Source organism: Cyanistes caeruleus, chromosome 3 (genome assembly GCF_971803275.1).
Source record: "Cyanistes caeruleus chromosome 3, bCyaCae1.hap1.1, whole genome shotgun sequence".
NCBI lineage: Eukaryota > Metazoa > Chordata > Aves > Passeriformes > Paridae > Cyanistes > Cyanistes caeruleus.
This window is the reverse complement of record NC_141703.1, coordinates 75001301-75024335: the sequence shown is the minus strand read 5'-3', so window position 1 is coordinate 75024335 and position 23035 is coordinate 75001301. Positions and strand designations below refer to the sequence as shown.

Sequence of the window (23035 nt, the reverse complement as noted above, 5' to 3'; positions counted from 1 at the left end):
GATGATTTTCAATCATTCACACAACCACATTGTAAATCCCTGAAACATGGATTTATTATAGGAATACTGATAAAACCTTAACAGATACAAATGATACATCACAAAGTGTCTTACACCTTAATGGCAAGTACTTGACCACCTCAGATTGGTAGGTGCATCACTCCTACTTTTACACTCTAATACCATCCTCTAGGACCAAATGGTTTAAACTGAATTCACAACAGTTTGCAGTTACCTAAAAGCAATGATTTTTTAAAATCAAGCTATAAAAGATTCTCTTCCGACCAGTGTTTCAAAACTTTTGGAAAGAGAATACACTAGTGGGGACTAAACACAGTATGCAAGGAGTCATTGCAGTGAACTTCCAAGTCATTTCAGAATCAGCATCCCTGAAGAGATTTAGTATACAGCAGTATGTCCCTTGACATCAGTTACGTGGTGCATGTTTATCTGTGCATCTTAGGACCGTATTGTACCAGCAGGTCTTAGGACTGTTGAAATTAATCTCATTCTGGCACAAACTTTCTGTGGGGTAGGGCAATTCCCAGATGAAAGGCACTCTGTTATGAGTGAAATCAGAATTACCAGCAATGCAAATGGACAACTTGTAACATATTGAAGGGAAATGCTGCAGCTTAACGTGAACTCTAAAATTATGTACTTTCTGTAAAATATGTGGAAAAAGGATTTCAAGCAGCTGTAGTGCATCTGTTTACATGCACACAGACACTACCCATCGTACAAGCAGAGATCTTCCAAGTATCTCAACAGTTGTTCAGTTTTTTTTCCTCTGGTGCTTTTCTCACTTGGGTGAAAGCAAGCTTCTACAGTTCAAGGTGACTTGCAGAACAGCCCACAGCCCACCACTGCACAGCATCTTGCAGCCCACAGCGAGCAGACCTGGAGAAAAGTTGCAAGTGTGGTCCTCGGTAGTAGAACAAGAGCACAGGTACACACCTATAGTTGGTATCCCTTATTTCTCCTCATGCCTTTTTCCACCCTCCTTCTTAAAAAGAAAAAAAAAATCATCTTGGGAATACAGCTTTCCTTAAGGCTAGGAAAACTCATGCTTATTAGTCTGACTAAGGGATGTGCAAAACAGAAGTAATTTCCCTGAGGCAAAGATCTTCAAGTCATGCCTAGTTTACATTGTCTATTCTTATTTCACTTGTTGAAATATTTGGCACACTGTGGCCTTGATCACTGACTGAGTCTCCCAGTATTATTACAGTCTGTATTATACATTTATACAATAAAGTATAAGTTGCAAATGCTTCATTCTCTCATTCTGGTTTGGTTTTTCACATTTACTGATTAAAATCCCTTTCCTTCTCAAGGGTGGCATTGGGTATCCTGGGCAGGGAGGTAGAGTGAGAAACTTCTACTGTATTTAAAGGTCGTCACGAGTACTGAATGCCTAAAAAGGCAATCACAGTAGTTACTGGACTCAAAACACAGAGTAACAGGGTGACAATTAATATCCTGTTACATACAGCCTGTTACTTGGTCAAAAGTAGGTGATTAAATAGTTGCTTCTTGGTTTACATTATGAAAACCATCCAGGAAGGAAAAAAAAAGTCATGTTATGAGTGCCTCCAGTCTAAAACACCTAAGAAGAAAAGCTTGAAACTAAGTCTTCCCAGTTTTCCCTTTTAAAATATAAATTGCACTTTTATTCAAAGCAATCCAAAAAGCCTAAATAGCAGTAAAAATCTGAAGCTGCCTTGCTGTACCAAAGAGCAACTGCGTTCAGCATCTGAGGTACAGGCAGTTAGTTTCCAGCCATTCTGTACATAGAGCCATTTGCTCTACTCCTTTCTGCTTTCAAAGGGCCTGTCATAAAATGCCATGCCACTGGGTGGGGAATAAACAAATAAAAAACAATAGCAGGAATTTAAGGCCTTTATCTCCAGGAGGAGCTGAAAACTGTGGCACAACCCATGAACAATACTTACTACGAAATTAGCACACTCCCACCCAGGGCTTCCAAAGTCAGTCATTCTTTCTAACATTTGCCACACAAGACAATCATACCAACAGCAAGCAACAGTGCCAATTAAGCATTTTTAAGGTCTTCAAAAAGTCATAGCAAAGGGCACTTCTGAGAAAGATATCTTATAGATTTGGTTTTAAAAATAGACACCACACTCACATTCAAGGGACATCCTTCACTTTTAGGCCTTTGTCACAAATCTGAATCTTTATTGTTCTGAAGTAAATGCTATAAACATAAGACTCAAAACAAGAACTCCAACTTTCAGTCTCAGAAGAGGTGTGGTTCAATGCCCATATCACATGTAACAAGAAAGTCTCCTTAAAAAAGGAAAAAAAATTACTGTCAAGTCTTTTTTATCAATGAAAATGCAATCCTTTGTTTTTCTCATTACTTTGTGTACAGGCGGGCACCAAAAAAAAAACGTTTGCATTTTCTTTTGAATTCTTGCTATGACGCTTGACGAACTTTCTGCCATTCAACAAATTCATCCAGAAGTACAGGCCCTGCAAGTGGAATAAACTGAGTTATAATTGGCAATGTCTTTCAAACACCTCCTTTTTAAGTATGAGGGTTTAAAGCTACTAGTCTAGGAAACATCCATGTCAATCCTATGGGGTAAAATACTCAAAGATTGGTACAATCATTCCAATCCAAGGATGATAAAAAGTGCCCAAAACCCACTATATAGAATTATGGAAAAGTGTTCCTGATATCTGACAGGTGAAGTGAACTGAATGGAAAGCATAAAAATAATTTTATGAATCTTGTAAATTAGCATAACTAATTCCTTCTTCCTAAAGTGCTTAAAATTGTGAATAATTAGAACATGGACCAAAATGGGACTTATGCAATTCAGTCATGGCATGACTGACTACTGGCCAGGTGGACAGCCCCAAGTACTACTAGGTAGGCAAAAATTGTTAAGCTAGACTTTATTATATACTAGTACAAAATGAGGGTTTGCTCTGTATAATTCTGCTTGCAAGTCTATGGTTGTATGCAGCAAGCATCTTCACCAGATCCTCACTGAATACAAGCTGGCTCAAGTAAACCATCATACTATTGACATACTATACCCCTGACATACAATTAAGAACAGATAGTATCTACAGCTTGAAGATGGATGGTTACCAGGGCTGCTTTTCCTTACACTGTTGGGAAAAAAATTTATACTTTACAGTATTGTTTCCATTACAAAAATTTGTTTTATGCAATTATAAAATTCTCTGCTAATATCTAAATAAGCAAAACATTAAGAATACTTACATGCACCATCTTCATCATAGTTGCTAAGATCTGCATGGACAGTTCTGCTGAACTCTAGTACATTGTACCACTGATCCTTGTTCATAACTCTATACTTCGATTGCTAGGAAAAGTAATTTCAAAATATTAAAATGTCAAGTGGCATTTGGTACTCCTGCATCTCATTTATCTAATTCTACCTTCAATGAGTTCCTAACAAACAATTTAATGGGTAACAATGGCTATTACTTGCTTGATTTTCCATCTTTAAAAATACTACACATGAACATAGTATTTCATAACTATGAAACTACCTAAAATGATTTATTGGAAGATCAGAGCAAAATCACATATCCTTAAACCTGGAAATCAGTAAATCACCACTAAGCTTCAAAAACTGGTATATTTTTGCCTTGCCCTGAAGCAGGGCATATCTAGCTCAGACATATTTCCAGAACAAACTATTAAAAAAAATAATTAAAAAAAAAAAATCTTCTTTTCTCCAGGGTACAATACATTATGATCATAAGGACATCTCCTTTGCAGTGTTAGTACTTTTCTGAAGCCAGGGAATAGTCGAGCCTAATGTGTTCCACAACCTACACCTGTTCACTTGAGTCAGTCACTTGCAGCAGCTGAGCTGACCAAAATCCTCCAGAGAGAGCCAGAGATCAAGGTACCTACACACTGTACCTGTATCAGTGCAGATGCAGCTGAAGCAACTAGTGGGGCTCTACTACTTACTTTTTAATTTATATTTATAGCATAATTAAGATGGAATTTTATTTGCCTTTGATAACTAAAGGGGCTGGGGCACAGGGAGAAAGATAAGGATCTGTGATGCATACAAGAACATCACTGCTTCATATGCACATTGAGCAAGGGAAAAGGAGCAACATGGATACATTCCTGAGTAAAATAAACACAATATTCTCACAGAACAGTCCAACTACTACACCAACATTCACAAAGTCAAGGAAACTTGTACCTCCAGGTATTGGTAAAATACTGAAAACAGTGGCCAAGTTCTTCCGAGCAGAAGAGCTAACATGGACTTTGCAGTATCAATATCAAGACTTCGCTGGTCTTTTTCCTAAGGTTGAATAAAGAAAGCACAGAAACCAATCAAGTACAAGCTTGTTAAATAAATAAAAGTAAGAACTTTCCTAACATTTCAGCAGTCTTACCCTTGCAAAATCAAAGGCGTATCTGTAGATATTCTTAAAGGATGAAATGTCATTCAACTGTGACCGTAAGAAGTCAAATTTACTCTGTAATTTTTCTGTACAGTCACACCTTAAAAAAACAACCAAAAAACCAAAAACAAAATATTAGGAGTTCAAAACACAACATTTAGGCAAAGAAAAAAATGCCAGGTAACATAAAAATTAAAATCACCAAAGCAAATAGCAATCATTATCTATACAGGAGTAATACTGTGAAACTCACTTAAAGAATATTGAACATGCTTAACACTTGCAGCTTGCTGAAATGGTGAATGCTGGCTTCTGTAAGCAAGTTTTTTGTTTTAAATATATCAGCAACATAATACCAAGTGCAGGCTTCACATCTCAAATAATAGTCTTTTAATTCCAAACTCTAATCTACACTAACACCCAGAAGTATCCTATCTTCTGATCACTATGAACGTTTGAAGATAACATCATTCAGTGTGCATTAAGGGGTAAAATCCAGCTGCAAATAATGGAAAAACACAAACCCTAAACAGTCAGTTTTGAAGTGTGTGTTTACAAACAGCAGGATTGAACAGGTATTCTGCAAAACATACCAGTCTGTTCATGTTTTATGACTGATAAATGCAAGCTCTGATAAAACCTTAATCACCTGAATTAGTCAGTAGCTTTTCAACTGAAAAAATCAAAGGCTGTATGAGCATGTACAGGTCCACTAGTCAACAGGATAAAGCTTTGGCAAAAATAACCCTTTGGCAAAGAAGATCTCCTTGTACCTTACTCAGCAAGGAATTTTGTTTCCAAATAGAAAATGGGTCAGATTCACCAACAATGGCAAAGTAGAATACAATTTAACCTTGTTAATCCTCCAGAAAGTGCTTACTCAATAGGACAGTAATAACAGTACATTTTATTCTTATAAAAAAGCTGCCATGATTAAAAAAGAATAAATTAAAACATCTACCTTGCCTTGTATCCTTCGTGAAGAAGCATACTTTCAGAAATGCAGCTGTACAGAAATACATCCTTTGGTCACGTGTCCCCCTTTTGGCAGCCTGCCTCTCAGAGAATACATCTGCACCTCTAACAGCTCCACATGGACTTGTCACACAGGCCCCCAGCAAGGGCCCTTCAGGGGTACTGCAGGTTGATGAGATGCTGTGCTTTGCTCACAGCTGACACTTCCTGTTCCTCAGATCTGCCAGCCTGTGTGTGCACAGCTGTCTGTCAGTCTGTCTCTCAGACTGCGACAAGAGAAATGTAGCAATTCCAACTGATGCAACCTTTTATTATTTTTTGTCTCTAGCAGCATCTACCTAAAGCAGCACTGAGTCCTGGCCAATACTAGTGCCAAATAAATAAAACTATTAGCTAATTAGGCTACATATTCAGATGACAACTAGTATATTCTGTGATAAACCATATAACAAATTGAAAAGACCTCTTGTTAAGTGAGCTTTGGTAAACTTAACTAAAGATAAAATTACTTTTTTTGTCTTCAGCTATCTAATTGGTCTGTATTCTACTATTTAACCCTTAAAACAGCATTATGATATGCTAGAAAGGCATCGTATTTTTATTCATATATCTTCTATGTTCAAAGCTTCATACTTCCAACAGAACATTCTACACATTTGAGGACAAATCTACCTATTTAACCTACCTAATTTAGTTGACTAGAGTCATATATAAGCTATCTATAGTGGGTTCACCACACATTTTGTTAAATATAATCTGACAGATCATTTACCATATCATGGGTAAACAACGGTTAAATTTCAGTATGTTTGTATTTCTTACAAACTACTTTGTTAAAATTGTTCAAATAATCATAAATCTAAGTGCAAAGTAAAATCCCAACTATTGTCTATTATAGTATTGGCTATGTGTATTTTAATATGCAACTGATTCTTTTGAAAAAGTTGGTATGAAAATGAGTAATTATTAAGTGTCAAGACTCCTAAGCAATTTATAATCAGTGCATTTATAACCAAACAGCCAAATGGATCATACTCACACCAGCACACCCTCTGGATCCCAACACAGGAACATGTCTCTGTCAAAGCTGTTTAGGGCGTTTTTGTACCTAGCCGCTGACTTTCCTCCCAAAAAGAGGCAAGGAATTGTCAAACTCCTCTTTTACAGAGATACAGCTGCTTGTGTGCTTGCACCATAGAAAAGATGACTGAGGTCGCCCATACTTAGAATAATCTTCCTAATAACATGAACAATCTTTTAATTAGCACAGGTGAATTAACACTAAACTCTTGTACAGACAGTCTTTACTGAAAGATATCATTAAATAGCGTTACCAAGATCAACAAAATTAGACATTAGCTTACTACATTCTGTTCTCATCCCTATGTCATATTTTTAACAAAAATTATGTCAAAATTATGTCACATTTTTAACAAAACCCAGACTAGTGGATGTAGTTCAATTTCTGTTGAGGTAGAGAGATCATCTGAAGCATAGTTAACATGGACAAAGTAATGATTCATTAACTTCTACTAAGATATTCCAATGTTTTCTATTTCCTAGCTATTTCATATATGTTTGTTCTTTACTAAAAAGAAAAAAATCGCTAAGATGTATACAAACATTAAACCAAAAGCATTTAATGTTTTAAATATAAAAATATATTAAATATATTTAATACATACTTATGTATTATAATACATATTATAGATGTATTCAATAAATTTTGTATTTATATAATAAATATAAATACAAAATGTTATTAAATATAAAAACACAGAAATACCTAAGAAGGTACTTAAAGTAGCCGAAATAAACGGCCTAGCACATGTACTTGATTCTCTCTCTGCTATGAAGAGAGCTTGCACATATACATACATATGTATGTATACACACACACACGTGTGTGTGGCAGAATTCACCCTACCTATACAACATACTGGAAATGTCCCAGCCTAAGGTGCTTAGGTCTCATAAGATGCTATTCAGAGCTTAATTCACCTTCATTTTGACAGTAGCTACCTTACCACACATTTATTTTTCACATCTCTAGACAGCAAACTTCACCAGCGTATTATGAAACAACATACAGAGAGAATGTCACTTCAAGATTCAGGCACCCAAATGCTGACATCTAACTGCTAGATTAGCTAGCCAAGCAACCTCTAAGAGCAATTCAGGTGACCAGTCATTAGGTCTTAGGGCAAACTGGATACCTCCCTAGGTTCCATCACACTGACTGGATCTCCAAAGATTGTAATAAGAGTTTAAGAAATCCAGCTCTTGCACATAAACCAAACATTTAGGTATCTTACTATTGAGCTGAATTCCACCCAACCCTGTTCATGCAATTACCTTGTGTGACATTTTACATATTTTGAAATAAGGATTCTGTAAGAGAACTCTGACTAGAATACACTCTGGGGGTTTAATGCATTTCAATCTCATTTCTTCACACAAAAATTAAAAGAAAAAAAAATAAGCTGTGCAAGTAGCAAGCAGTAGCAAGTAATATTTTACTGTTTTAAGTGTAAAATCCTTTTCCTTCAAACTTGTGTCAAAACTTTCAGGAGAAAATATACAACCCCTTTCCAGATGGAATCCCATAATATGATCTTCCCTTCCGAGTAAGCAACAACAGCGTGTATCTACAGGTTTCTATTTTCTTTCATCATGGTTTAACCCCAGCTGGCAACTAAGTGCCACTGAGCCACCTGCTCACTCACAGCCAAAACCTGCATGTATTTTTTAGCCAATGGATCTTGAGCTGTTATGTGAGCATCTCTGCTTCACCCAGCTGCTTAGACAGCTTATTAGAAAACAACAGGAGAAGCAAAACATACACATGAACTCCTTTAGGCTTAGGCAAGTGCTCTCACCAGAAATCTGTTCCTATGAAAACACACAGCAGCAGGCTATTTTCAATCTTATACACATTTAGACTATAGCATGACCAGCTCTGTTCTGAAAATAACTAGAAGATTCCCAGTCACAGCAAATTATTAAAAAATGTCTAAAACATCAGCTATAAACAAGTGTCTGATTTCATACACCTTTGTGCTTGCATTCTGTGAGATCACATAACTTCTATGTGGGCATAAAAATTAAGTACCTCAGATAAGTGACCAGTACTCATTCACTGCATCTGAAAAATCATGCACCCAGAATTTAATCTCCATCATTCTGAATTTCAACCAGTTATATCATTCCAGATCTTAATTTATTAAATTTCTCATGAAAGTCATGAAATAGTCAAGGTATCTATCAGAAGCCTGATCCCAAATCAATTAAGAGTTAAGAGAGTCAGTCTAGAGTCACTTACTCCATAGCTCTGAGTAACCAGAGGGTATCTGCCTGATACAATTTCCCAAACCAATCTAGGGCAAGGGTAAAATCAACCCTTTTTTCTCACTGTGCTCTAGCTGCAATAGTAGCTCCTATTTGTAATCTTGAATGCAGTTCAAATATTGTAATATTGTAATGCCAATTACAAGACACCCTTAAAACACTAGGGTACCACAAATAGTTATACAATGAACAAAAAATAACAACTGAAGTAATCCTCACAAAAAGCTGATCACTTTAATGTAAGAAACTAACTCACCAAAAATCCAAATGCAAATAGAAAGAGCAAGAGGTAAATTGAAAAGGTGTTATTTAACTTAAGCATTAAGCATGGCTTCTGACATGCATCCAATAAATAATACTAACAGCCAAAATTATTATTCATGCAGACCTTATCTATAAAGGTCAGAAATCAGTACAATTTTTCCAGAATATCAGTCCTGAGATATGCTTATATGCATCTCTAGAACTACTTATTTATGGTGCTAAGTAGAATGACACTTTAACTTAATCCTTCGAGTGAACCCATCAGATTAATTTTGCAGTTGTGGATCAAAACAAGACCTAAAAGCCGGCTTTTTATTGTGTCTTATTTTCAACATACAAGAAACAGAATAAGAATAGTTAAGTTAGAGGTACAATCATAAAATTAGATCATTCTACTAGATACGTAAAAACTCTTACTGTAATGAGGTCATTCCTTTTAACCATTCTTCCTTGGTAAAAAACCCCATGCTTTCAGCCTCTAGTTTCCAGGCTAAAACTAACATAATAATCTAGGGGAAACAAAAATAAGAGGAGGAAAAGAAGTCAGTACGTAAGAAAAAGCTGATTTACTAATGTCCAAGAATAAAACTCTAAAAGCATTCAGACATTCTAGTAATTGTGGCACATGCTTGGTCTTCGTATTTGTTACCATTAAAAAATTCAGCTACATGCAATTTTTCCCTTAATTTCAATTTTTGAAAATTAAGTGTTACTATATTAAAACCCCCCCAAAAAACCCTCACACATCAGCCAAGTATAATTGATGTATTCAACTGAAATATCTTAGAGCAGCTTCTATAAGCAGGAAAATGAAAAACTCTTAGTGGAGTTAAGAGTTTTATACAGAACTTAACCTTATGTAATATCCTCTTAGGTGTTATTAACACTGTGAAAGAAACTTACATTTTCAGGTTCAACACCGATGTCTTCACAGAATTTTTCCATTCCTTCAGGGCCTACAACTTCATCAGGACCTTCAAAGCAAAAACCACACCAGAGTGAAATCTAGGTAACATTCACTGCGCACAAGGGTTATGCACAATAATTAGGCTATATTGCACCCCAACTATTCCTAAAAACATTCAATTACACTATTAAGTAGTTTTTAAGCTAGAACTATTCTATCAAGTGCAATTGTATTGATATGTATGTTATGTGCTACACCAAAACGTTTGTGCTGTGCACTGCGTCCCTATGATAGCAGACGAGCCATTTTAGTTTTGTATCCGAGTTTTCAAAAGACTCCATTGAACTCCCTATTGACACAGCTCAGCTCCAGTAACTGTGGCAGTCAATTGTTTTAAGACAATTTGGGTACTGCTACTCTCTGCTGATGTTACTTTATGAATAATGTTCTTAGAAAAATTATTTTATCAACAATAAAAAAAAAAAATCTAATTCTGTCTGAGCTACTATTACAGATATTATTCTTTTGATGGTACTAATATGGGTTTACACTAACACAGAAGAGGGTGAATCTGCAAATAATGTAAGATGAGTTTTATGATGCTGAATAATATAAACAAAGTGATAACAATAAACTGAAGAAATGCTGAGCACGCTAGCCATATAGAAAGCAGAAAAAATGTTTAGGGCTGCAATGAAAACAGATTGATTAGGTCCACAACAGTCAGTGTTATGCTGTCATTTCTCCTTTTTAACACAGAAGTCTCTAAATGCATCAAAATAGTGCATTTAAAGAGTGCACACAGACACACTCTAGGGTGATTTGTTCCTCTAAGCTCCCTCTGGTTCCAGTTATTTTGACTACGCCTGTTCTAAAAATGACTCTTATTGGGCAGCCAAATATTATGAAAAAGCCTGCCAACACAGTATTTTGATGTGTCTTGGATCATTAAATTAACATTTAGTAAGTATGATCTCATGTAAAAGGGAAAGGTTTTAGCTTCCCAAACAACTTTTTGGAGAATTTTGCTACTTATAATGGGCAGAGTCCTTGGTGATACACGTCTCCACTTTATCAGCTGCCAGCGTAAACAGAAGACTAAGAGTTTGGACAATGTGCTTTGAATAACTACTCACTGTGAGATAAGAATATTGTCAATAAAAACTATTGAAAATGACTACTTTTACAGGAAAATAAAATGTAACTGACACTTAAGATCACAAACCCCTACCTCTTGAAAAATATTGCAAAGGACATTTTGCCTATGCAAGCAAGGCCAAACAGTGTTAGATAGAAAATGATAAAAAAAAGATAAATGCAAGTTATGAAGAGAAACACATACAAGGGTTCACTGGTAATGACAAGTAAAAACTTGAATCTGGTTCAGAAACCACATATACATCTCATAGTTTTATCTCTCAATGGAAAGATTTTTATCTTCTAATACAATTTAATTTGAATTCTATCTCCTGCTGGAAATGCGCCACTTTTTGATTACTGGTTAACTAAAATATAACCTCCTACATTCAATTCTTGACTCAACAAAAAGACAAAATTTACAGACATTAATTCTGAAGAATGTGCAAACGCATTTATCACAAGAAAATTAACTTTTAATTATTATTTCTCTACTCCAGAAAAATATACCTCAAACCTAAAGTAGAAAGCAGATTACTATAAACAGGAGTACTTCATTGGTGTGAAAAGACTGCAAGGAAAATATCAGACCTGATAAATATACTCAAATCAATTGCTGGCAGATAAAATCAGCAGCTTGCTCCATTATAAGATCTGGCAATTAATGAATTTTAATCACCAACCAGTTATGATGGAATTGAAATAGTGAGTAGACCAGAAATTAATAAAAATTTAGAAATCCTGAGCTCAGAAACATGTAATTGGTAAATAAATATCAGTAATAGTGTAATAAATTCTGCAAAATACACTGCATATTTACTGAAAGCAGATACTTGATGGCCATTGTGAGTTATTTAAAAGAGGCTACTTCAAATACTTTTGGAATGAGACATTTGTTATTTAGAATATCGAAAACGTTAGTACAAATTCTCAGATGAAAAAACAATATGAGCCTCTATTATTTTGTTTTGTAAAACAGAAATCCAAGGAGCTTAAATCATGACCTATGTCATTAGCCTTCCAATATGCCCACAAAGACATAGTTAGATATGTAATCATCAATCTGAATTATCTCTCAGTGTCCTTCTACCTGACAATTTCAAAACAAGAAGTAGAGTGACTCAGTATATCCTAGTTCAACACTGTACTGCTCAACATCTGTTATTTCATTTTAAAGTTATAAAGCATAGAGTAAAGAAAAGTAAGTCAGAAAGAGCAAGTACCAAGAAGGTAATAATAAAAGCTCAACTGCATGTTATAAAAACTCAAGTGCATGTTATAAAGAAGCAAATATGGATATATTTTTATGTCTACATCAGCATAAAAAAAAGAAAAATGCAAGTAGTATTTGATGTATAGGTTTATTTAAAACAAAACCATAACCTTTTAAACATGAGTGCATTGTGTATTACCTGCATATTCATAAAACCAAGCCAGGCACTTCTTGCTTGAAAAATGTTCCTCTCCACTTATTACTTTACCAGATGCTTGTGATCTGCAGAAGCAAATAAAAACACAGGGATGAACAGCATTATTTTAATGAGATATGTGAAAAATAGGAAAAAATAAATTACACAACATTTATTATTAATCTATTTGAATTGTTTTACGAGGTCAATGTACACCTACAGTTATGGCGAATTTCATAAAAGGCAACTGTCTGTCATCCTCAACTCTTGCTGGAACATAAAACTACCTTTAAATTACAACCATGTCATAGCCCAATTTATTGCAACTGTTACTTTTTCTGATATGCATAAATACTGTTATCTTGAAGATACATAACAAAAAAAAACTCCACACAGATGGCCAAAATATCACTCCTCAGTAATTCAAATGCCTTATTATCTACTTATATTTATACAGGCATTTAATGTTAGGTCTCTAATAAGCAGCCTGATCTTCAAGAGTGCTGAATATGCACAGATCCCATTAAGGTCAACAGAAGCTGCAGAGTTTGACATATTTAAAAGTCAGGCTATTTATAATTAACCACCCAAATTTGGGAAATAAAGTTGGTCAATTTGTTTACATTCTACCTGCAAGTTCTGTAGATATTTGGTACATATACCAGAATAGTAGTGTGCAATCTGTGGCAAGACTGAAGCTGCTCAGCACACACAGCTTCCCCTCATCATTTGTCTTCATTATGTAACACAGCCCAGTTTGCCTAGGACGTGAATTCTCTAACTCATCATTCATTAAAAGAATGCACAGAATTTCTTCCAGTAAAAACACTGACTACACCAAGGCATCTTAAATCAGTAAGGAGTTGCAGCACCTTTTCAATGCATCCTCCTTTCAAACACAAATTACAGACTTTTTGAACAAGCTAAGGTTATTTCTAACAATAAGGTGAGAGCTAATCATATGAGAGGATTTAAAATTATGCAGCTCCCACATTGCAATTTTAAAATTAAAACGTCAAACAGGAGAAGAATAGTTCAATTCTGAGAGAGGCGAAAAACTTTAACTCCCCATGTATCGTTTTTAGCTTCACTGGAAAAGAACACAACACTCTAAGAAGCAGCCTTCTGTGCTGAAAGCTAGAATTAAAGGTGTCCTACAAACATTCATCCATCCAACTGGCATTAGGAACACAAGTCACCAGAAAGAGGCAGTGTCATATGGTATGCTATTGCTTATTGGCTTTATCCAGATTAACACAGATCTATTTGTAACCACTGATTTTACTAAAGAATATTACAATAAATTGTTGTGTAAGAACACAATGCCAAAAATGCTTGTGTATCTAACATTTTTTGATCACCTAGCATGAACTCTCACTTACATCATAGATTTTGCCCAACAACTAGCTCATATTCTACTAACTATAGAATATGGCTTTGCTTTATTTTTTATTTTTTTTTTTTATTTTTTTTACCTATGAGAGCCCTTTAAGTAAAAGAAATTAAGATCATAAAATTTCGGTTAACAGTGTTCCAGAAAGACAAACTGAAACTGAACACATGCAAATAAGGGCTAAGATGAGCAAGGAAACTCAAAGTCAGTATTACAAACCAGGATAATTTATATTTTTTAAGTATACAAAACAAAGTATGAGAAAACAGAAGGGTTCCCTCCAAATATACTTTGAGGCAGAACCATGAGGGAGTAAAGTGCTACAGAGGATAATGCTGGCACAAGAACAGTTATTTATAGGCAATGAATAAACTGACTGAAAAAGGTCATCAATGACCACAGAAAGTGAAGTCTAGAATAGTTACCCAAAATGAACAGTCGTAACAAAATAAGAGCCTGGGTACTTCTGAGCTCAAGCTCAAGCCAGCCTGTGAGAAAGGCCATATGCCACGATTTTTTGCAATAGCCATTCCCGTAGTGTTGATTTCGCAAGTCCTTTGTATCCTCATGTCCTCAGGACTAGTGGTAACTACTGCTTTACCGGCATACTTAACAAGGTCTAATAGATGAAGCAGGCAGTTACTTCGGGGAAGCCACACTGTAAGCTCCTGCTGCACTGCACTAATGGCTTATCATTCTAACAGCAAATTTTGGGCATCACTGCATAAAGTGGTCTTTTTACAGTAGTTAATGAACAAGACGCTTCACACTCCTGTATTTATTAGAGAAACCTTTCCTGCTCTTGTTTTCCAGTGTGCTGACCAATCTTTCCAATTCACTGAAAAAAAAAAAAAAAAGAAAAAAAGGAAAAAAAAGAAAAAAAAGGAAAAAAATGGGGGGGGGGGGGGGGGAGAAAAAAAAGAGGAAATGACGATTTAGCACAGACACGCTGGGTACTGGCAACCTTAAAGCGAGGAGAGCCGCCTACCCCAGGGAGATTGAAGGAATATGGGGACAAATGCCAGAACTGCCCCTAGAGGTACAGCCAAAGGCAAAGCCAGCCGGGAATGGGAGCCGTTCCGTGGCGTTTCTCGCCGAGGCGTGACCACGCCGCACGCCGCCGCTGCGGCCGGCACGGCGAGAAACGCACCTGCACCGGGACGTGCCCCCCGGCACGGCCGCGCTCCTGCCGGGCCGCACACGGCCTCACGCCGCCCCGGGAAGCCTCCCGGCTGCCGCAGCCCCGGGCCCGCGGAGGAGCGGCCCGGGACGCGATCGCCGGCACCGGCCGCCGCCCCACGAGACGGTACCTGCCGAGTTTACATTTCTTGAGGCCGGTGTCGTCCGCCGCCGCCGCCCCCGAGGACTTCCTTTTCTTCTTCACCGGCATGGTCCTGCCTCGGGGCGGGGCCGCCCCGCTGCCGGGGCCCGCAGCCGAGGCCCCCCCGGGCTCGCTTCCCCTGGCCGCCGCCTCCCGAGACCGGCGGTGAGGAAACGCGAGGAAACCCCGTTCCTGCTGGCCCTCCCCAGCCCCACCGGGCGCTGCCGCTCCCCGCTCGCAGACGCCGCCGCCGCCCCGTTCCCAGAAGCGGGTGTCGCGCCGGGGGCGGGAGCGAGCGCGGGCGGTATCGGCTGCGGAGGGAACGGCGAGAACGACCCGGACACAGACGGCGCCGGGCAGGAAGTGGTAGCGCCGCCGGGGCGGGGCCGCGCCGGGACCCGCCCCCTGGAGGGCGGGGCTGCCGCGCGTGTTTCCCGGCCGGAGCGGGGCCGCGTGCCCGGGCCGCCGTATCGGTTACAGCTCAGCGTTTGTAGCGAAATAAACGGGGAAGTTCCAGCCCTTCCAGGCCTTTCCAACCCGCGCGGTCACAGCCCACACCCGGGGGGGAGCCGAGTGTCCCGTCAGCGCTGGGGGCGGGCTCGGGGCTGGAACAGCCGCCTTCCGAGAGGCTTGAGCGGCGGCCGAGTTCAAGGCCAGCTGCCGGGCGGGACGGGGTGCGCTCTGTCCCTTTAGAGGCCCTCTGGAGAAGCGGCCGGGAGCGCTGAGCGGGGCACGGATCTACGCCCGCACTGACCCGCGAAACCGCGGGCAGCCGTAAGCCTGCGGCCCTGGTGAGCGGTCTGAGCACTCGCCCGGCGCTGCCCGGGGCCGGGACCGCAGTCCTCCTCCGCCTTGCTGTACCGGGCACCACGGGCTCCCTAGCGGAGTGAGGCAGGGGCGAGGGAAACACCCCAAGTACTGCGGCGGCCGTGACACCGCGGCACAGCTGAGGGCACGAGAGATGCCTCGGTGAACCCAGGGGAAGCTTCTCCGCACCGCCCCGCCCGCCGGGCCAGCCCCGTCCCGCCCCGTTCCCTCGATTTCCGACCGCCTTCCGAGGCTTGCCCGGCGCCACCCGGAGCTAAGCCGCCTGCGCGCCAGGGCCGCCATCTCCGGTCACCATAGTGACGGGTCCCCACGACGCCGGGACGGCTCCGGGCCTCTCCCGCTGTGTCCCGGAGCGAGCCGCCGGCCTTCCTGCCGTGAGCCCTTTGGGTCTTCTCCCGGCAGCGCCTGCATGTGCTCCCGTGGCATCCTGGATCCGCCCCCGCCTTGATCCTGCCTGGCGGGGTGCGTGCCGCCACCATGGCCGGGGAGGGAGACAGAAGGAAGCGCTTTATTTCAGCCACGGCTGCCAACTACTTCGGGCTGGACCCGGCGGGCGGTGCCGCTGCCCTGGCCGCGGGGCTGCATTCCCGTCCGGAGCTGAGCCGCTTCCTCGACGACGGCAATGAGTTCCTGCTCGTTGTGCAGCACTCGGGCGCGCAGCTCAGCGCCTCCAACAAGGTACCGTAGTGTCCGGCGCCTGCGGCTGCCGCGGGCCCGCCGCGTCCCGGCGGGCGAGCGGGGATGCAAGAGCCCGGAGTCGGCCCAGGCTTGGGGGCCATAAAGGCTGGTGTCAGATTTGGGAGACATCTCCCTCCTGTGAATATCTGTGTAGGTCTCTGTGTCTGCTGCAAGCTACCGGCGGCTGCCGTGGATTAACCCCAGCCGGGAGATAAGTGCCGCTCACTGCCCCCCAACCCCGCCGTGGGGAGAAGAATCAGAAAGAACGCCGTGGCTTGAGATAAGAACAGTTTAACAGCTGAAACGGAATAAAATATAATAATGGCTAATTATTAATACACTAATAATAATGTTAATAACTGTAATAAAAAAGGGGCGAGAGAGGAGGGGAAGAAAACCCAGGAGAGACAAGAGATGCCCAGTGCAGTTATTCACCACCCACTGACCGATGCCCAGCCCGTCCCCCAGCAGCGATCGGTGCTTCCCGACCGACTCCCCCCAGTTCATACACTGAGCAGGATGCTCTGTGCTATGGAATATCCCTCTGGTCACTTCGGGTCAGCTGTCCTGGCCATCCTGCCTCCCAGCTTCTTGTGCCCTTCTCACTGGCAGAGCACAAAGCACTGAAAAGTCCTTGGCTTCAGATATTCAGTGCTCAGCAGCAACCAGTGTATCAGTGTGATATTAACATTATTCTCATACTAAACCCAAAATACAGCACTGTACCAGCTATTAAGGAGAAAATTATCCTTGCTCACACCAGAACACTGCCCCCAGAGTCCATGGGGACCATATGGTCAGCCGATGATACATTTGTTAGCAGATTGTGCCCTTGCTGGTGCAGTTTTAGTGTGCTGTGTACTGTCTCTATGTGAACATAACGTGGCCTGGGGCATGGAGTTGGATGTGTGATTTATTCCTGGATAAGGCTGCAGGTGACCAGAAGGATTGCATGGGCAATGTCTGTGCAGGGATTGGGACCCAATGTGTGGCACATTGGCTGATATTTGACAAATTCGAGGTGGGTGTTTGTCCAAAGCATGCTTTTTTCAAATTGATATGTCCAGCTGTGAGCAAATTGGAGGTTCATTGTGTCAAATATCCTGCCTTGACTCGTTGTGTTCAGCAAGAGACTCTTCGGATTGCTGCCATGGGGTGTGATGTGCACTTAGTGTCACCAGGTAGGGAGGGCATGGTGTGGTGCCAGCCACACAGAGTGTACAGGCAAGGTGTGGGTCTTGACGTGGGACCTGCTGTTCTGCAGGGAGACCGGGGACATGGTGTCTGTTGTTGTGTCAGCGGCTTCATGCACAGAAGATGCATGTAAAGAGTCTCAACACGTGAAGTGTGGACCAGTAACTTGCATAACTCCTTGGCTAGTCTTCTGTGGAGTCTAGTGCATGCTATATTCAGGCAAGAATTAACACATATGTGTACCAGTTTTTGGGGATGCTGCTGAGCTACTGTCTAAAATACGAAGCAGCTTTCAGCAGCTGTGGAAGATCAGATGCATATTGGTGCTGTACTCTGTACTTGTTGTCTCAGTGAAGCTATGTCTGTAGGTGTTGGGCTAAAGACTTGATCAGAAGGTAAAAATGATACTGTCCAATAAAACTGAAGGCTGTTCTTTGTTTCTTTTAACAGAAAAATAGTACACAGATGTTTATCATTGCACAGAATCTGGGATTTCACTTAGCATATCTTTTATGGTATTAATTTAACAAATGTTTAATAAATTTCCCTGTTTTATGACTTCTCCTCAGCCACAAATAATTTCAGTGATTACTTTATGGCGATTTTTGGAACTTTACCCATAATTTGGGCTATGGATGGAACATTAGTCATTTTGTAATTTATGATTTTACTGACGAAGGAGCATGCCTGTCTCTGTTCTTGAGAAATCTATGAATAATGTATTTACAAACTCAGGAAAATCATACAAAGTATTTAGAATATATATAAAAATATTTTTAAAGGTTTGTAGCATAAAAATACAATTAAAAAAATATGCTTCATGCTTAGTTTCCCTAGGCACAAGACAGAGTTTCTGTTTTGTCCAGAGTAATTGGTAAGTGCAGTTTTCAAAATATAGTAAGAAATGATATTTCTAGTCATTATATGCTGTAGAAGGTTTTATGTATTTGATTGGAAGTCAGGTTCCTAAGGACTCAGAAATGAGTATCATAAAAATTTTAATTTTCTGTGCAAATCAAATACTACCAGATTTTTATCAGAACCTAGAGGGAGTATGTGGTATTTTATTTTTTTTTTTCTTGATGCCAATTGTGTATATAGTGTATGTAGTTTAGCAGTCATTGACTGCTTTCTAAACAAATACTGTTTTCTTGATTATTACAGATTGAAGCGACTGATTCAAAGAATAATGTGTTGGTATTCTTTAAGCTGAGACCTGATGTCATTACTGAAGATAATCTTCACAGTAATATTCTTGTGTCATCTATGCTGGATTCACCAATCAACACCCTTTATCAAGCTGTACGACAAGTTTTTGCACCAGTATTACTGAAGGTGAGCAATATACTAGTTTAAATGTTCTGTAGATTTATACTGAGACATTGTAATTCAATAGGATGTTACCTAATTCCCTAATTCTGAGCTAAATATTTTATGTTATGAAGCCAAAATATTTGAGGAGATTAAGCAATGGGTGATAGTTATAATTTCTAAGTTAGAGGAAGTACTTAACCTCCTATCAGTAGGGATGAGAGGAAGATTCTGGTCATACGTATGCCTGACTGGAAATGTAGAATACACTGGCCATTGGTGGTTAATGTGGAAAGACATCTCACACACTTTCAGAGTGCCTTTATAAATCCAATAATTGACTTCTGATTTTGTGATAAAAATGTTTTTTTATAGTATTATTTTGAATTTTTAAATGAGAAGAATGAGGTGCTCTTCCTTGACTTAGGGGAACAAAAAAATGATACATTGTCCTACCATGTGGTTGATACTTGATCTGAATTTTATAATTTTTTTTAAAGATTAATGGGAATAGTACTTGCTCTATAGTGTGAGTCATAATTTTTGAAATTTTCATTACAGGATGAGAAGTGGAATAAAGCGTTTGATCCCAAGCTCCAGAAACTTTTAAGTGAGCTTGAAGCTGGCTTGAGTACTGCTCTCAGAAGGTCAGATCCCAGTTACACAGGAGCAAAATTCAGTGAAGATGATGTCCAAGGTTTGTTTTGCAATTATGTCTTTTTATGGTTAAATTTGGAGTAAAGAATTTATTTACAAGTTGAGTGTTTAGATTTCCCAGTGGTTGCACAGTGTGAAAGATAACTGGTTGTTGTTAGTAGACTGGAGTTACTTATGATCATGCCAGAAGACCAGAGTTGACTTTTAGACTGCATCTAGTCAGGATCAGAAGTTAAAGGATATTTACATAACCGTATGTAAAAATTTGCTTTAGAAAATATGTTCTGACGGAACATATTTTAGAAACAATCATTTATTTAATACATAAATATTTTCTTTTTTATTTGCAGCTATACTTACACCAACAGATGAATTTCAGTTCTGGAGAGAATGTGCTCATCATGGAAATAAAGGATGTAGTAAAGAGAGAGCTTCATATTTTAGAGACCTGTTTGAGGACATTGCAAAAGTATGTCGTATTTTGTGTGATCAGTGATATAATTCTGGACTTTGTGAAAAATACTTTTCCTATGAAATATATGTCAGTATATGTACACTCTTTCCAAATATATTAATATATAGCTATTTAGTTATTTTTTCTTAGACAAAATTTTACTCTAAATGATATTCATGTAGTTTCTTGTGACAGTGGTGCATGTGAATGTCTACATTTAATAAGGAGTGGATTTGATGATTGAATACTAGGAGCTGCTGTAGAAATACAACTGTATGCTACAGTTTGTGAACTGGGGATTGACTCGTGAGATGAAAAGGACAGTATTAATGCTGTTATGCCATGCTTTCAGCACCCACAATGCACTTTCTTAAACAGTGCTTCAGATAGCAATGAATACTTCACATGAATAAACTTACACAAATGCTTGGTTTTTTGAGAGGGTTATGACATATTCTGTTATGCAGTAAACCTAGAAAACTACACCATTTGCATAGTTAAGGAAAGTGTAAAAGTTTTGGCAATACTATTTGCAAAATAAACATATTAAGAATATTTTTTTCTAGGATTATTACAACTTGGATACTCTGTCATTGTTTGAAGTTGTGGATTTGGTGGAGGCTACCAAGGATACTGTTGATAGTGTGTGGAGACAAACAGAACACGATCCTTATCCACAGTCTCGCATGCATAATCTTTTGGATGTGATAGGTAAACCTTTATGCAGTGTTTATTAAACTTACAGTTAAGAAAAGTAAAATGGTTCTTGACCAGAGACTTTCTTCCTTGTAAAGGCACCAAATAAGAGCTCACAGCATGACGGTGCTTGCTTCTTGTAATTATGATCCATGAATATTACTTGCCTTCTAGTATGTGGTAATTCAGCCAGTGTGGTTGATGCCTTTACACATGCTTGGGAAGGTGATAGACAGTTAGAAGATGGAGCTGGATACCTTTCAGTCTGTGGGCTGGGTTTGCCATGTTTCTGCTTGACTCCCTGTCTTTCTCTCAGAGGAGAAAATTTATTTACATAAACTCCCATTAAAGGCCAGTTCAGTCTGTGTGGAGGTGAGAGCAGGATGTGCAGAGAGGTGCTTCTTTCATTCTCTTGACAGCAGCCCCATATTTGGGGACAGGCGTAGGACAGTGAGTTTGTGTGCTCCTGCCAGATGTGTGTGAGAGCAAGAGTTGTGGGGAGCAGCCAGATACAGCTATTGCTGCTGAAAAAGGTGCTTGTGTGTGGAATCCAGAATCCATCAGCTTCACATGTTAGACCAACTTCTGTTTACGTTAGAGCGATTAAAGAGATTTATTGAATCTGAAACAAAATAATCAGTTATTCCTGCATTCGTGTGTTTTGAAATCAAGACACTACACTGTTTTGTTTTTTTGGTTTTTTTTAATGGGATTGGAATGTGCTGTAGCTTTAAAGGAATTATTTTAAACGAACATAATATCTTGGGGTTTTTTTATACTTTTTTGTCTTCTAGGTGGCTCATTAGGTAGATTTGTTCAGAGAAAATTAGCAGCTTTGAATTTGTGGGAAGATACTTTTCACAGTGTTAAAGAAAATATACAGGCTGGCATCTCGGTTTGTGAACAGTGGGTGTCAGCTTGTGAATACCTAACTGGACAACTATGGCAACATTACTCCCTACACCCATGGAAAAATGAGAAATACTTCCCTGAACTGATAGCCAAACTTGGCCAACGTCTTGATGAGGTAGAGATTTGAATAATGCAGATTAGTTTCATTAGACACAGAATTAAACAGCATTGTTTAAAATTAAAAAAGGGAACTAAAGTACTTTAATGGTCTTTTAAGAGTCAGAGAGTATTCCATAATCTGTTTGTGTGAGCCTTTCAAAAGTTTATTGTAAAAAGGTGAGAGATGTGTACTTGTAAACTTAAATTTTAAGTAAAAATACATTTGTTATATCAAATACTTTTTTTCCCCTCATAGGTGCTAACTGTTAGAACACTGCATGAAAAACTCATGTTCCTTTTGCCAGCTGGAGAACAAAATTCTTTACATCTTTCCCATGTGTTTGAACCCTTTGCTGGCCTAAATCCTGTACACTATAATCCTTACACAGAGGTATAATGCTTTTTTAAAATTTATTCACATTCTTCCTGTGTTTTTCTGCAATGTATATAGTCCTAAACTAACACATGAACTCATTATCCCTAGCCTCTATGGAAAGCAGCAGTCTCTCAGTATGAAAGAATTATTGCACCAGTGGAACAAAAAATAGCAAGCAAATTGAAGAAATTGATTTCAGAAATTCAGGACAGTCCACAGCAGGTATGGGTAATTCTGTAGTCTGAAAACTTTCCTGGAGATCAAGTGATTTAATTCCTAAGTAGTCAATATAGGGGGTGGGAGTAAGTACTTAGAGCCAAAGACAGCATTACTGAGTGGTGTCAGCCTGTGTTTAATTTTTTTCATGAGAAAGTGATAACTTTTTAAACTATTTATATTCCAGCTTCTTCAAATATTTCAGAAGCATAAAGAACTGATAAAACACCCAAATATAAGCAAAGAATTGCTTTTTGAAAGGGAAACATTGCTGGCAGCACTTCAAGATTATGTCAAAGGTATTTAATTGCATTGGTATTTTTTGTGAATGCTGGAATCTTTATTGACTTCCAGAATTATGTCAGTTTTCCTAATATGTTTATAAAACTGCAGTAATGATCTAAGGTTTTTCTGGTCTAATGA

General features: G+C 39.2%; 2 protein-coding genes across 21 annotated transcripts in view; one reads left to right on the top strand and one right to left on the bottom strand.

Moving 5' to 3' along the window:
* Window positions 1-989: 989 nt before the first annotated feature.
* On the bottom strand, window positions 990-15536 carry DCUN1D5 (defective in cullin neddylation 1 domain containing 5). 2 transcript variants are annotated; one of them, XM_086881998.1, is made up of 8 exons: window positions 15181-15536; window positions 12481-12563; window positions 9928-9998; window positions 9442-9533; window positions 4429-4537; window positions 4230-4334; window positions 3263-3365; window positions 990-2499 (listed from the first exon to the last, which is right to left on the bottom strand). In XM_086881998.1, exons 1-8 carry the CDS (start codon window positions 15258-15260, stop codon window positions 2444-2446), a joined length of 699 nt encoding a protein of 232 aa, XP_086738124.1. In that variant the 5' UTR covers window positions 15261-15536; the 3' UTR covers window positions 990-2443. The 2 variants fall into 2 exon arrangements, with proteins under 2 accessions (XP_086738124.1, XP_023776229.1); XM_023920461.2 differs by lacking the exon at window positions 15181-15536 and adding an exon at window positions 14296-14977.
* Window positions 15537-15579: 43 nt separating this feature from the next.
* The window catches only part of DYNC2H1 (dynein cytoplasmic 2 heavy chain 1), a 139617-nt gene continuing 132161 nt past the window's right edge, over window positions 15580-23035 (top strand). For 18 of the 19 annotated variants that reach the window (XR_015284801.1, XR_015284803.1, XR_015284804.1 and 15 more), the window contains exons 1-9: window positions 15580-16697; window positions 19056-19226; window positions 19764-19899; window positions 20210-20328; window positions 20880-21024; window positions 21804-22036; window positions 22277-22411; window positions 22505-22618; window positions 22800-22911. Coding sequence is in view for 9 of the 19 variants with exons in the window: in XM_086881987.1 (XP_086738113.1) it covers window positions 16497-16697; window positions 19056-19226; window positions 19764-19899; window positions 20210-20328; window positions 20880-21024; window positions 21804-22036; window positions 22277-22411; window positions 22505-22618; window positions 22800-22911 (1366 nt within the window). In the remaining 10 variants the exon portion in view is untranslated. Of the gene's footprint in view, window positions 16698-16851; window positions 19227-19763; window positions 19900-20209; window positions 20329-20879; window positions 21025-21803; window positions 22037-22276; window positions 22412-22504; window positions 22619-22799; window positions 22912-23035 lie in introns of all 19 variants that reach the window. The other variant, XM_086881991.1, reaches the window with a different exon arrangement.